Raw genomic sequence first — 14,511 nt, 5'->3', positions numbered from 1 at the left:
GGCCTGCCATATATGTTATTATTTACTTGCAAGGTGGTAATGGGGAAATATGGGCCTTTATTATTTAATATTCTTATAGTGGACCAGACTTTACGTAATGGTGTTGTACGAGTCACCGTGGACACAAAGGACTGCCAGGAGTTACGTTTGGCCCTTCTTATTATTCTCCTTGCCTCAGCCCGTGCTTGTTTGTATGCAATAAAATTTTTCTCAGTGGGCTGACTATCAAAAATCCTGTATCTCCTCTTGCGTTTTCTTAATGCTTGTCGGCAATCCGGCGTCCAATTAATGTGCTCTATGCTCTCGCATGAACTGTAGAAGTCTTGGGAATAGCAGCCTCAGCTGCGTGTAATATGGAAGTAGTTATATTTTCGACCTTAACATCCATGGTCTCCCCAGATATATCTAAATTGGCGATCCTTGAGAAGGATCCCCAATCTGCTTTCTTATAGTTAAATTTTGGAGGTGGAGGGTCCGAAATGATGTCGCGTGTATAAGAAAGACAGATGGGTAAATGATCACTTCCCAAGGAGTCGTCGTAAGGGTCCCATGAGAGATCTTGATGTATACCAGGGAGGCCAAAGATAAGTCAATGGCCGAAAAGTTACCAGTACGATCATCTACACGAGTCGCCTACCATCGTTCAGAAGACAGAGGCTGGACTGTAGAATTAGGCCGGCTACTCGCTCCCCCCGACCCTCGATCCTCAAGCTACCCCATTGATAGTGATGGTCGTTAAAATCGCCCAACACTAACTTATTCTAGGGAGATGTTCAACTAGTGAATTTAAAGCATCACTATCAATGGGGCCATGTGGAGGACAGTACAGAGAGCAAATAGACAGATACGTGTTATTAAATTTTACTCTGCACGCGACAGCTTCCAGAGTAGAATTTAGAATCACTTCCGTTTGTGGGTGTGATTTATGTGTGTATATGGCTACTCCGTGACCTTCATATCTTCTATACGAGTGGTAGTAGCTTTGAACTGTGGAGGATCAGGGTGATCCTCCAGGCGCGTCTCCTGTAAACAAACAACGTCTGGCCTGTGTATAGAAAGCAAGATTGCTATATTGTGTAACTTATTCCCAATACTTCTACAATTCCACTGTAGTATAGTGAATGCGGCGGTTTAAGATTTACGGGGGGGCCAGTGTGTTTAGTTTTTTATGCCCCCGCGACCAGGCGAGTGGCTACTGGGGGACCTTTCCCGGTGCTTGCTGACGGAAACCTCCATATTTTGGTCAATAACAAGGCTCCCAGATTCCACCGAGGAAGAGCTATTCTTCCTCTCCCTCGCTGGGCTAGGAGCAGGGAGGACATGAGGACGTGGCTTTGAAAGGGTGGTGAAGTTATGTTTTACAGTCTTGTCAGGCTTCGATTTAGGCTTGACTGACTGAGAAGCAGCAGCGGCCTGTGAGTATGATGAAGCTTTAGGGAGGTCAGTTAGAGAGTTGGATCGTACAGGAGGTTTAGAGGTGGAGGTGGAGGTAGAGTGAGTGACTTGATTAACAAGCACGAGATCAGTCTGCGTCTCCACAGTGCACATCACAGGGCGGGACATCACTGCCGAAGCATAGACCATCTTGGTGTGGGAGTTGCATGCAACTCCTTCACCTTTTTCCTTGCTTCGTAGAAAGAGATGCCCTCAGTCGCCTTCACCGCACAGACCTCTTTCTCCTCCTTCCACTTGGGACAATCCCTAGAGGAAGTGAAGTGAGCACCCTTGCAGTGAAAGCAGCTGACACCCTCCGATGTGCAATGGTCAGCATCATGTCCTTGTGTTGCGCACTTGCCACAGACTGATTGAGAAGCCCGACAAGACTTTTCATGGTGTCCATATAACTGACATCGTAAACAACGAAGTGGGTTAGGGATGTATGTCCTTACGTTAACAATTTCATACCCCACTTTGATATGGGTTGGGAGAGTCACTTTACCGAAAGTCAATATAACAGTTGCCGTTTTCGTCCTCCTGCCCTCGGAAAATCTCGTGATGAAACGGGCTTCAATTACATCTTCATGAGCAAGTTCATGTACGATGTCGTCCTCTTCCATGGCCATGAGGTCCCTGCAAGTGATGACTCCCTTGCAGGAATTCATGGAGTGAGGGATCGTTGGCACAACATCATAGCAATGGAATTTGCTCATCTTCATCAAATCCTTAACCTGGGACGAATTTGCAGTCTTTACTAGGAGATCTCCGCTAGCAAGTTTTTTTACCTGTTCCACCTCTCCTGCACATCCATCAATCACCTTCTTGATAATGAAGGGATTGAGGCTGGACAGGGGAGTGGAACCAACCGCATGAATTAAAACAAACTCGGCGTTTTGTACATTAATGTCAAGGCGGGTACGTGTCTGGGGCCGTTCAGTCTGGGGTAGTCAGTCCGTGAGACAGTCGGGGGTCGGTCAGGACTACCTCCCTGAAGGGGAGTGGAGGCAGCAGTGGCGTCCGCCATATTACCACTTTCTTACGGGGGAAGTGGGAAGAAAGAGAAAAAACAACCAAGGGAGAATTTGCCCGGGGAAAAAACACCTAGTCTGAGATTACCCTCTCAAACCACTCTCGGGAGGACGCGCCCGTGTGTAACTCACACCCCAGAGCGATCAGTGGGGGGTACACTCCAGAGGTGAGTAAGCAAAGGCAATCTCAGGAAACAGATATAGACACTTACTATATCTCTAAAGGGCTGGGAGGAGAATTAGTACTAGCTAACCTAACTTTATTGAAAAACGCCCTAGTGGCGAAAAAGAAAAAGCTAAAGCCGGTGAGGCAACCCTGCAGCTAGAGGAGAGCCAGAGAAACACGTCTGTACACTCCACGACCATCCATCAAAGTCCCCAAAGCTAAGTGTACGTGTCTCCGTGACAAGGTGACAGAGTCGAGTGTCGCTGTCCGCACCCTACCTCTTTTATAGTAATATTCCCAAACCAGACTCCCAACCTTGTTTATTCCTAAGGTGAACAATCCTATTTATATCCTGCCTCCAAGTGACGTGTAAACCATATTATAGATAATTCACAATCTCCCTGTGTGAACATTGTAGTGTATATGATTGCTCTGTGGAGCCAAGTGTTAACTCTGTATCTCTGTGTCCCTGTATCTTAAATATCATTCTATGTGTATTGTTACGAGTAGGATTAAGGTAATAGATGTGTTAAGGTATACTGCCTGGTTTTTATGTCTTGTTCCTTTGTTAGTGCTTTACTTCCGGTTTAGAAATAGGACCCCGCTTCAGTAGCTAGTGTTTTTACGACGAGAAGTCGCCTTAAAAACACAGCATTACAATACTATTAACCCTATCTAGTTATAAGAGTTTAAAATCGCCCAGTATATCGTGTCTGTAATATCTGCTGATTCCCCTGTCTGAGTAATGCACGAGTAAGGTTATTGCCTGGAGTTTTTGTGTCCTGCCTCTCTCTTTCTAAGCCCCGATCTCGAAAGAGAGCCGCGCTACACGTTAGGCGTTTAAGGAATGGTAAGCCGAAACTAAAACACTTAGCATTACAGTTTCCCTGCCCTAAGTGCTATTCACCTTACCCGATCGTGTCCTAAGTAGTCTCCTGCGCGATACTGACACCCGATATCTAAGCCTTAGAATTACAATTGTTCAGCATAACTGTATTTGTGACATCTGCCCAGCTACACACTAGGCGTTAGAGGGACGGGAAGCCGACCCTAAAACACCTAGCATTACACTGCCAGATTGACGGGATTAAGATTTTCTAATATACTAAGCTTTTTATGCAGGACAGGTACTGCAAAAGGGCCATATTATTACTCAGAGTACAAGACAGGGATTAGGATACGCCTGGTATCTACGAAGTCGCATCTAATTTGCTTCATTGCTGCGATTATCTGGATCCATTACAAGGAATTCTCAACTTTATCACTGAGTTCACTCTATCCCCGTATAATACATTATGTTGTATAAACATATACTGGAATGATATTTTGTATCTGATGAAAAACCTTCGTGTGCAGAATACCAATTTAAATGGCGAAAACCAGTAAGCACCCTATTTCGAAAGGGGGTTGGGAACTCGCAGGTGTCTCGACAGTTGTGTACCTCCCTCTTATCGATCGATTACGTTGCCATGACGACACAAGTATCAAGCGAAGAACTAACGTAAATTCCATTGGATATAGGATAAACTTAAACAATGATTAATGTATCTTAAACAAATATAATTGTTTTCGATGGAAAAAGGGCATAAAATGTCTTTCTTTCCTTCTGCTTCTTAACAAATATAAGTGGGCAGGCGTAAAAGTGGTCACATCATTCTGGACAGCGGGCACCAGCTGACAGCAACGGCCGACGGTGGGACCGCTCGGTTGCCTGCTGCAACTATTCTGAATACAGAAGAAGCTCTGCGTTAAAAAGGTAAGAAATAAACATACCTGAATAATCCTGATGTTATTATCTATGAAGTGGGTGAGTTTAGCGAAAGATCGTGAGGTGGACTCGAAGAAATTGGTCTGGGGTTGCGGTGCGTCGTCTGACATCGCGAGCTGTATTGATCCCTGGTAAGGCACTGCGTCCGGATGGCTGGCACTCTGCACCACGAAGCAGTACTGGGAGGGTTCTTGATGAACGATAAAACTGATAATGAGTCCGAACCAAAGGAATCTAGTTGAGTATTTCTGTCGATGCTGGCGGCACGTCAGCATAATAAGCAAGCTTTGATTTTGAAATTCAGTGGCTGCTGGAACACATGAAGGGAAAAGGACGCGTGTGTGTTGATTTCTAACTCAACTGAGATGTAACCTACTTGTTATCGGCTTTTCCTCGGGAAGTCATTGCTCATTTCAGAGGACATCCAAACATTTAAAGTGATCAATAAATTATTTACATCTTATAGGTTGTAGACAGTTATGTAGAGTATGGTTACAAAGATTAGTGTTCAGTAGCTAAGTTGTAACCTTGTGAACTGAGCTCAAGTAGTTTTTACTTGTTGAGAATGATACTAGGGTGAATATACATAATATGTGAAACCAGTAATCAGTTGTGACATCTCTATTGTGGCAAGTTATTAATGCAAGATAATGGAATGAAATTGCATTCTCAGTGTTGGTTAAGAGATATGGTACATATTAATACTATGTATTTTGCAAGCACTTCTTTTACAGTTTCCTTGTACATAATCCATCTGCAGAAATATAGACAATGAATGATAATTTTGATCACAAGATATAATTTTGAGCCCAGTATCCTATTATGACATTTTCTGTTTCTTATACTGGTACTGTTCTATGGGCAGAACCAGGAGTGTTGGCCAAGCTGTCCGGGCAACACCCCTTCTTTATCACACAGTTTAGGATTATAGTACTTTACATACACAGACTGCATCTTTTACTGGCCATCATATTTGGTTTTGCTTTACAAATGTCATTCAAATCATCCATGATTGACAGACATTACTTAGCTGGCTAAGAGAAAGTGGATGCCAAACCCCCATTACTCAGGAAAAGGAAAGTGGATCCACCCTTGTGTTCTGCTCAGTCATAAAACAAAGCTAGGTTAGTCAGTGAAAGCTTGTGTTCTTCCATAATTCTGTTAATGCTTAGGCTGCAATAATAATAATTAGTTACTGGTTATGTGCATATTTTATATAATGCTGTGCATATACTGTATGGTATAGTGACAATTTCTGTAAGTAAGCAAAGCAGTAATTAAGCTCAAAAGTGCATATTATATATATGCTGTACATATACTGTATAGTGACAGGTTATTTCTCTAGGCAACCAAAGAAATAAGCTTAAAAGTATATATTGTACTGGTATATATGCTGTGCATATACTCATTAGTGACAGGTAAATTCTGTAGGTAACCAAAGCATTAATTAAGCTCAATAGTACATATTTTACTGTATATATAGTTGCTATGGATATGCTGTATAGTGACAGGTAACTTCTGTAGGTACTGAAAGCAGTAATTAAGCATAAAAGTACATATATAAAATATATGAAATATATATATATATATATATATATATATATATATATATATATATATGGTGTGCATATACTGTATAGTGACAGGTAATTTCTTTAGGTAACCAAAGCAATAATTATACTCAAAAGTACACATGAAGCACTTTGAATCCTAACGTTCCAGGACTGTTTTTTAAAAACCGAGAAAAATGCCTCCAAAGTCTGGCAACTTTTAACACATATCACAGGAACTGAGACAGATATTGCATTGCTTTGTGTTTCTAAATGTAGTCCAAGGTCTCAGCTGTAAAATCCTATGATTCACATGAAAAAGAGAGACACATTAGATTTTATTTCACATACACAGTATGCACTACACTTTCACACACACACACACACACACACACACACACACGCCTACAAAATTATGTTGCAAACTCATGCTCACAAACTCACTGACACATACAGGTATCTACACATCCACATATAGGCAGCAATAGGCACACATGCAAATAATGATGACATTAATAATGGCGGCTGACATACTCATTGCTGGAGCTCCTCTTCACTTTCGCCGCAGTTGTTTTCCAGTTTTTGGGCTGTCTCACTCTCTTCCTGCCTCTCACTTGGTCTACCATATCTCCGTCATCACTCGCTGCTAAACTCACTCATGTCGGTTGTTTAACATAGGTTATTTGAGCAAAAAACGAACACTCAGATAAATCATGTGGCCACGAGCAAGTGTAAACTGACTGCGAGCCAAAAAGGAATCATGGATGCTGATTGGCCAGAAGGGCATGTCTCCCGTGCTCCCATGGGCCTAGAAGCGCTTGCTGGCAGTAAGCGCTTTGCCTTGCTTGCCATCATTGGCTGAAAGTTCTGCTTGTCTAAGAGGCGACCCACTTGATATGTTCTGGTTTAGAGATGTAGGTGTAGCTACAGGCAGGGATGCATAAGGAAAGAAAAAGTTAACTTCTTTATGTGGGATTTTCGACCTTATTGAGGCATTCATTTTGTATCCCTGGCTTGCACTCTGGATAGAGGGATGACTGGAGAAGACAATGGTGTACTTAACTCTTTTTCGGATATGATGACATTTAGTACTTTGTGATTCTAAGTGCCTCACATTACAGGCATACGCTGGTTTAACGATGCAATTGGTTAAGTAAAAACCCATTGCTAGGCGGGGTATCGTATCTTAGGGTACATTTAACATGTATGGGGATGCGTCGTTTTAGCTACTTCTCTGGTTGCTCAGCTCCTTTATTTTCTTTTATCTTTTCCAACATTTATTTAGAAATTCTTTTGTATTTTCAAAGCATTTTCACTTGAAGAGCCCGAATGTAAACACATGATTTATCGTTTGATGATGAGATCGGGATAGCCTTTTCAAAGGCCCCTCTTTATGTTATTTTAGCTACTGTTCTGGTTGCTGAGCACCTTTATTTTCTTCTGTCTTATTTGCCAGCATTTACACCCACCACAAAGTGACCTAGGACCTACACTCAGAATTGCTATGGGAGAGTTGTCTGACTTTGCTTTGTGTTTCCACCTCTACCAAGAGAATTTTGGGAGGCAAGAAGTAACTGGCAACTTCTCTGGTGATGGCAGGAGGTGGTGAAACACTCAGCATGTTAGTGCTTGCCCAGAAGCAAGAGTGGGAGTATATGTTCCCCTCGCTCCGAGCCTGCACCTCCCTCTTTTTTCGTATGCATTACAGTTTGTCCTGTTATTTTCCTAGAGGTGAGTTGTCATACCTGGAAAGTACTGCTTAAGGGATGAGAGGGCCTGTATCATTGCATGGAGGCAGGATAATGTCCCTGTCAACACGATTAGTGAACTTGCTGGACGCACAAAGTCGACTGTCATGAAGATTCTTGCTGCAGGGCGCGGCCTGCCGCCTGTTGTCATACCAGAGCACAAGCATGGCGGTGGAAAGAAGAGGATGACTTTCAGAAGTACAGATATGCTTCTGAAGAGGGAAGTAATTAAGAATCCTTGACTGACAGCAGCAGAATTGAAGAGAATGCATCCTCAGATGTTACAAGACATCTCAATTCGAACTATCCAACACCACTTGCAGAAGGAGCTGGGTTTCCAAGCCACACTGCAGCCAAGAAACTGCTTCTCACTGACCACATGAAGAAGCAGCGCATTCAATTTGCCAAGAAGTATGCACACTGGACATCGGATGAGTGGAAAAAAGGTAGGTTTTCCAATGAAAGCACATTTTGAGTGTTCCAGGTGCATTCTGCCAATCTTCATCGCCCTGCCTCCCATAGTCGATATGACCCTGGTTACACGGTGCCGTCTGTTAAGCACTCGCAATCAGTAAAGGTATGAGGGTGTTTCTTAGGTGAAATGGGAAGGGGAGGCCTCTACTTTCTTCCTAAGAACTTGATGATGAATGGTGGCTGGTATATTCAAGTTCTGAAAAATCATTTTTTAAACTTTTTTGCTGTTCATGGGTGCAACTTTTTCATGCATGATTCAGCTCCATGTCACAAGTCAAGAAAGTTGACAAAATGGCTTCAGGATAATCGGATTGAGGTCCTTGACTGGCCTGGCAGCAGTCCTGATCTAAATCCGATAGAAAACTGCTGGGCAAAGATGAAGAAAATCATGACTGAGAAGAAGACACCCAATCTGGACAACCTCAAGACTGAACTGACAGATGTATGGTGCAAAGAACTGTCCTTAGATTACTTTAGAGATCTAAGTGATTCCATGTCAAAACACATCCAACTGGTCCTGAAGAACAAGGGAATTATGAATTCATAATAATGAATGGCATTTCATGAACAAACATTGTGATATACTATGATTTCTGTTTTTAATACCTTTTCCATTTCTGGTAGCTGTATTTAGAAATTCCTTTGTATTTTCAATCATTTTTCCTTGAACAATCAGAATGTTAACACATGATTTATCGATCAATGATGCGATCAGGATGGCCTTTTCAACGACCCCTCTTTATGTCGTTTTAGCTACTTCTCTGATTGCTGAGCTTCTTTATTTTCTCCTCTCATATTTTCCAACATTCATTTAAAAATGCCTTTGTATTTTCAAGGCATTTTTCCTTGAACAGCCTGAATGTAAACACATGATTTATTGATTGATGATCCAATCAGGATAGCCTTTTCAAAGGCATCTCTGTATGTCATTTTAGCTATTGTTCTGGTTACTGAGCTCCTTTACTTCCATCTCTCTTATTTTCTAACATTTATTTAGAAATTCCTTTGTATTTTCAAAGCGTTTTTCCTTGAACAGTCCGAATGTAAACATATGATTTATCGATGTCACAGTTTGCATCAGTGCATGAAATATTTACTCTCTAAGGTTTTCATAATTACGAATGTATTAATATTTATTTAGAATTATTGTTTCATGTTCCATGAGAGGTTAGGTAACAGTTCACTGGTCAAACACATAATATTCCTTGTTGAGTTGCCTAGTTGTCCACACTGTTTTGTACCTTGTCTGATGGGCGAGAATCCATACCCTATATAATAGCGTTCTCTCCACCTGTGACTTAAACACATTAAAAAAGGCAAAACCGAACAAGAAGCCTCGGACTAGGACTGACCAAAAGGTGACGATCAAGGACCGAACAAAGGACATGATACGGATATCTACAGTATATGGAGTGTAAGGGTGCGAATGATGAGGTGAAAGAGAAAGATTGTCCAGCTGCTTGAGGGTGCAAAAATGGATGTATGTGGATTAACAGAAACTAAATGGGGAGGTGAGAGTATGAATGAATGGGAATATGGATGGGGAATATGTGCAGGAGTAGGTGAGAATGAGAGGGCAAAAGAAGGAGTGTGTATTGTTGTGGAAGGAGAATATAATAGAATATGGATCAGTTGGCACAAGGATTGTATGGCTAAGATTGAAAGTTGACCAACAAATGTGGGCGATTGTGTGCGTGTATGTGTATGCGCTAACTCAAGATAGTGCAAGCAGAGTGAGAGAAGAGTTCAGACAAATGTGGAAGTGTAAATGGAAAATTTTGAAAGGAATGAGAGTGTGTGTATGATTGAAGATATGAGTGAAGTAGAGAATGTGAAGGTGGATGGAGTAGTTGGTGAGTGGGATGGCCTGCAGAGATGGATGAGAATGGCAATGCTTTAGTGGACACTTGTGCCAGGAGGGGGTTGGTGATAGCCAATACCCTCTTCTGGCACAAAATGATCCACAGGTATACATGGCGAGTGATGAGAAGGGTGGATGGTGAACTGAATGAACAGAAGGCAATGATTGATTATATATGTGTGGATGATACGATGAGAAGATGTATAATGGATGCAAGAGTATATAGAGGTTGGGAGAGTGGACTCATGTGGTGGTTAGAATCAGTGTCCAAAAGAAATGGAGAAATAGAAGAAGGAAAGGACAGGAGGAAGTATCTCATACAAGGACGGTGAAAAGGTTACAAGAGGATGAAGAAAGGGCTGAATAGAAGAGGGAAGTGGAGGAGCGATTGGGGAAATATGAAGTGGAGCAGGTGGGGGTCCTGGAAGGTGTATGCAAGATATTCACAGAAGAAATCTGTGCAGCATGTGAGGTGGTGTGTGGGGTGAAGAGAAGACGAAAGAGGGTGCAGGGAACAGCTTGGTGGAATGAAGAGGTGAGAGAGGCTGTTGCATAAAAGAAGAAAGTATGTAATGAGTGGATGAGAAACAAGGACATGGAAGAAGTTCAGAGATGAAAGAGAGAGTTGTATGTAGAGAGGAAGAGAGAGGTGAAAAGATTAGTTAGAGAGAGTAAGAAGAGAGTGGATGAGGAATTTGGAAGGAATTTGAGTGTAAAGTGGAGAGAATGTAAGAAAATGTTCTGGAAAGAGGTAGAGAGAGTTAGACAGGGTGTCAAAGAAGTTAGTTGGGGAGTGAAAGATAAAAATGGTAGATTACTAGTAGAGAAGGGAGAAAAAGTGAGTAGACGGAGAGAACACTTTAAGGAATTGTTAAACATAGAGAATGAAAGTAATGCGAGTATAAGTGACTGGGAGATGGATGTGAGAAGAGAGGAAGAAATGAGTAGGCTAGAAGTTGTGGAAATGATGAAGAAAATTAAAATGGGGAAAGCCCCAGGAATTGATGGAGTGTGTGGTGAAATGCTGGAGCATGGGGGAGAGATAGTAATAGAATGGATGTGGAAGATGTGCAGATTGGCAAGGGAGGAAGGTAGAGTCTCAGATGATTGGAAGTCAGGTATTATTATTCCCGTGTACAAAGGAAAAGGGGAAAAAGAAGTATGTGGTAATCATGGAGGCATTTGTCTTCTTAGTGTAATAGGAAAAGTATATGGTAGGATACTTATTGACTGAGTTAGGGAAATAAGAGGGGAATTAGTTGGAGAAGAAGAGGGAGGTTTTAGGAAGGGAAGAGCTTGTGTAGATTAGATATTCATCCCTAGATCTTTAGTGGAAAAGTTTTTAGAGAAGGGAAAGAAGTTGTATGTGGCCTTCATGGTTTTGGAGAAAGCATATGACAGGCTGGATAGATAAGGATTGTGGAAAGTATTAAGAATATACAGTACCCTCGCGTCCAACACGCGTTTGTCCAGCACAATTCGCGTCCAGCACGGAAAACAAAAAATTAGTACGATTTAAGTACTGTAAAACGGGTGCGTAAGCATAACACGGACGGAGCTCCGAGAAGTGGGCGATATCCGCAGAGTTTGCCTCTAGCACGATCACCTCTCGTCCAACACGGTCATACTGGACATTCCCGTGACGCTGAGAGCCAATCAGAACTTCCGATCAAGTAGCCTTCCTCGCCCGCTATCATGATGTCGCCCAATGAAAAACGCTTCTCCTCTCACGTGATGTTTTGTTTAAATTTCTCCCACCACAGTGCCACTCAGTCACATAATTCGCATTGGATGGTGCTTTATTCTTGCTGCATTTTCTGCCCTTTCTACTGCATTTGACTCAGCTCATGATGCCTAGGAAGCCTTCTGAGAACCCCAAGAAGTGGCGGCACCTCCCTCAGGCCACCAAGCTAGAATTCATCGAGAGGCAGAAGAAAGGGGAGAGGAGTTTCGAAGGATTTATGAGGGAGGTTGAGGAGGAGCAGCAGCCATTACCCGCTAGTGATGCCAGCAGCCATCCTCCGAGGACCCAGTAGGACTACCTACAGCCTCGGATACCACCTTCCATTCCCAACAAGCCCACCAACACTATCCTAAAAGGTTAATTATCATTCATAGTACAGAACTATTCATTATAATTACAGCAGTACTAATATATGTATATTTATATGGTAGGTATATAGGGTGACTTTTCCTAGGGTTTCTGACATAATTCATTTTACCCCATAAGCTCTGTTGTTTGTCCAACATGTTTTTGGTCCAACATGGGACCCATGCATGACAATATTACTGTGTTGGACGCGAGGGTACTGTATAGAGTAGATGGGAAGTTGCCGAATGCCGTGAAGAGCATGTATGAAGGTGTGGATAGTGAACTGAGTGAATTTTTTTATTTGAAGGTTGGATTGAAACAGGGATGTGTCATGTCTCCATGGTTGTTCAGTTTGTATATGGATGGGGTTATAAAAGAGATACAAGGTAGGGCAGTGGATGTTGGAGTGGCCCTAATGAGAGAGGGCAGTGTTTGGAAACTCCCTGTACTGTTGTCTACAGATGAAACTGTGTTGTTACATGAAGACGAAGGGGAGCTACAAGGCTTGGTGGATGAGTTTGGGAGATCATGTAAGAAACAGAATCAAAAGATGAATGTAGGGAAGAGTAAACTTATGGTCTTTGAGAGAGGTGAAGTCAGTGGATGTACAGTTAGGTTGGATGAGGAGGAAATGGAAAATGTGAGTGCATTTAAGTACTTGGGTAGTGTCATGAGTAAGGATGGATGTTTGGAGGGTGAAGTGCTTGAAAGGGTACAACAAGGAAGAAAGGTTGCTGGTTCCTTGAAAACTGATAAGAAACAGGGAAGTGACCATGGATGTGAAAAAGTTACTACATGACAGTATTGTGATACCAACTCTAACATGTGGAAGTGAAGCTTGGACCTTGTTGGAGGGACAAAAGTCAAGAGTGAGAGTTGTGGAAATGAGTTATTTGAGAGGAACATGTGGAGTCATATGGAGAGACAGATTGACAAATGTGGAGTTGAAGGATCATTGTGGTGTGGATGTGGATGTGATAGGAAGCATTAGGAGAAACACACGGAGATGGTTTGGCCATGTGGAGAGGATGGAGAGTGAGAGACTAATGAGGTGAGTGTATGTGAGTGAGGTGGAGGGGGGGAGAGAGAGGTGGAGGCCAAGGATAAGATGGAGGGATGGAGTGGAGAAGTATATGAGAGAGGGGGGTGTGAGCTGGGAGCAGGGCAGTGAAATGGCAGAGGACGGGACAACATGGAAGCGATTTGTTTTTGGCCATCCCTTACGGGATTAAGGCATCTGGCAATAGATAGATAGAAAACCGGGGGTAGGCCTACGATAGGCAGGATAGGGTGGTATTTCTACCCTTATCACTGTGTATTGCATCTAGGGGTATCATCAATCGGGGTTTTCCTGTATATGTGTGCTGTGCATATACAGTAATCCCTCCAAGATCCGACATAATAGAGCCAAAGGCATGTCTGTGAATTGGGTTTGTCCAGGACTTGGGAAAATGCCCCCTGGACAGGTACAGTCAGGGAAAGTTCCACATTACCCACTGTTCGGAGCACTGGTGGTCGATGAATAGTCACGAAGCAGTAGCCAGACCCCGCATGTCTGGTAACTGTGAGTGGAAAGGAGGTGGCTGGGGGTGAGAGGGTTTGGAGAGTTGCTCATGTCATAGTATCAATTGCCAGTCATAATGCGTTCGACATATTCCCGAAGTGCAAAGGTGGTATGTAGTTTGTATGGTATCACACTGTTCTCTGAGTGTGTCTACATTACTGCAATATGTAATACATATTTACAGTTAAAGGTATACTTCTTTGCCCGCTGTTTGTAGTGTTCAATAGGAATGACAGTTACAAACGCTGATCTTATAATTAGGACTTCCCATGTCATTCTGTCTAAAGAAAAACGAAAAATCTGTTAATCGTTCATATTTTATTATAATCATTATTACACACTACCACAGTCTCTAAGTTCGAGACGAATAATTACAATAGCAACACTGGAAATGTCTGCAGGCAGATGTTTATAGTGGGATGACAAAAGATAATTAAATTTGTATACAGTCATCTTGCCTAAAGTGTGCCTTTGCAAAGTGCACCTCATCTAATGTGTGACGGGGGTCTTACAATAATTAATTATTTAGAAAGTGTGTTTGCTATTTGCAATGTGCAGTGGGCATGAAAACTTGAGGCAAATATGGTATTCCCTCACAACTCGCGAGCATAATTTGTAGTGTGCAATGGGTAAGGGTGGGGCTGGTGAGCATGTGTGGTGGAGTATGGCTGGTGTGTGAGCAGTGACCACAGCAACAGGATGATGATGTAATGTCTAGTGTCAGACCTAGACTTTGAGGGTTTCCTGGAGCAGCAACAGGCAGCACCTAATGTGTTCCAAACTAAGATGTGCATTCCATAAAACTGGCCACACGGTATTGTGC

General features: G+C 42.5%; 2 protein-coding genes across 2 annotated transcripts in view; one reads left to right on the top strand and one right to left on the bottom strand.

Annotated features, from left to right (window-relative positions):
- Positions 1–4,509, bottom strand: part of LOC145403623 (uncharacterized) — a 124,378-nt gene extending 119,869 nt beyond the window's left edge. Inside the window, exon 1 of the mRNA XM_080275298.1 lies at positions 4,405–4,509. Within this exon, the coding sequence (XP_080131424.1) occupies positions 4,405–4,509 (105 nt within the window). The remainder of the gene's footprint in view (positions 1–4,404) is intronic.
- Positions 4,301–14,511, top strand: part of LOC145403625 (nuclear receptor 2C2-associated protein) — a 144,093-nt gene continuing 133,882 nt past the window's right edge. The window contains exon 1 of the mRNA XM_080275299.1: positions 4,301–4,387. The gene's annotated coding sequence lies outside the window, so the exon portion shown is untranslated. The remainder of the gene's footprint in view (positions 4,388–14,511) is intronic.

Source organism: Coenobita brevimanus, chromosome 61 (genome assembly GCF_032717465.1).
Source record: "Coenobita brevimanus isolate Jiangsu-jjx chromosome 61, ASM3271746v2, whole genome shotgun sequence".
Taxonomy (NCBI): Eukaryota; Metazoa; Arthropoda; class Malacostraca; order Decapoda; family Coenobitidae; genus Coenobita; species Coenobita brevimanus.
This window is presented reverse-complemented; position numbering and strand designations above follow the sequence as displayed.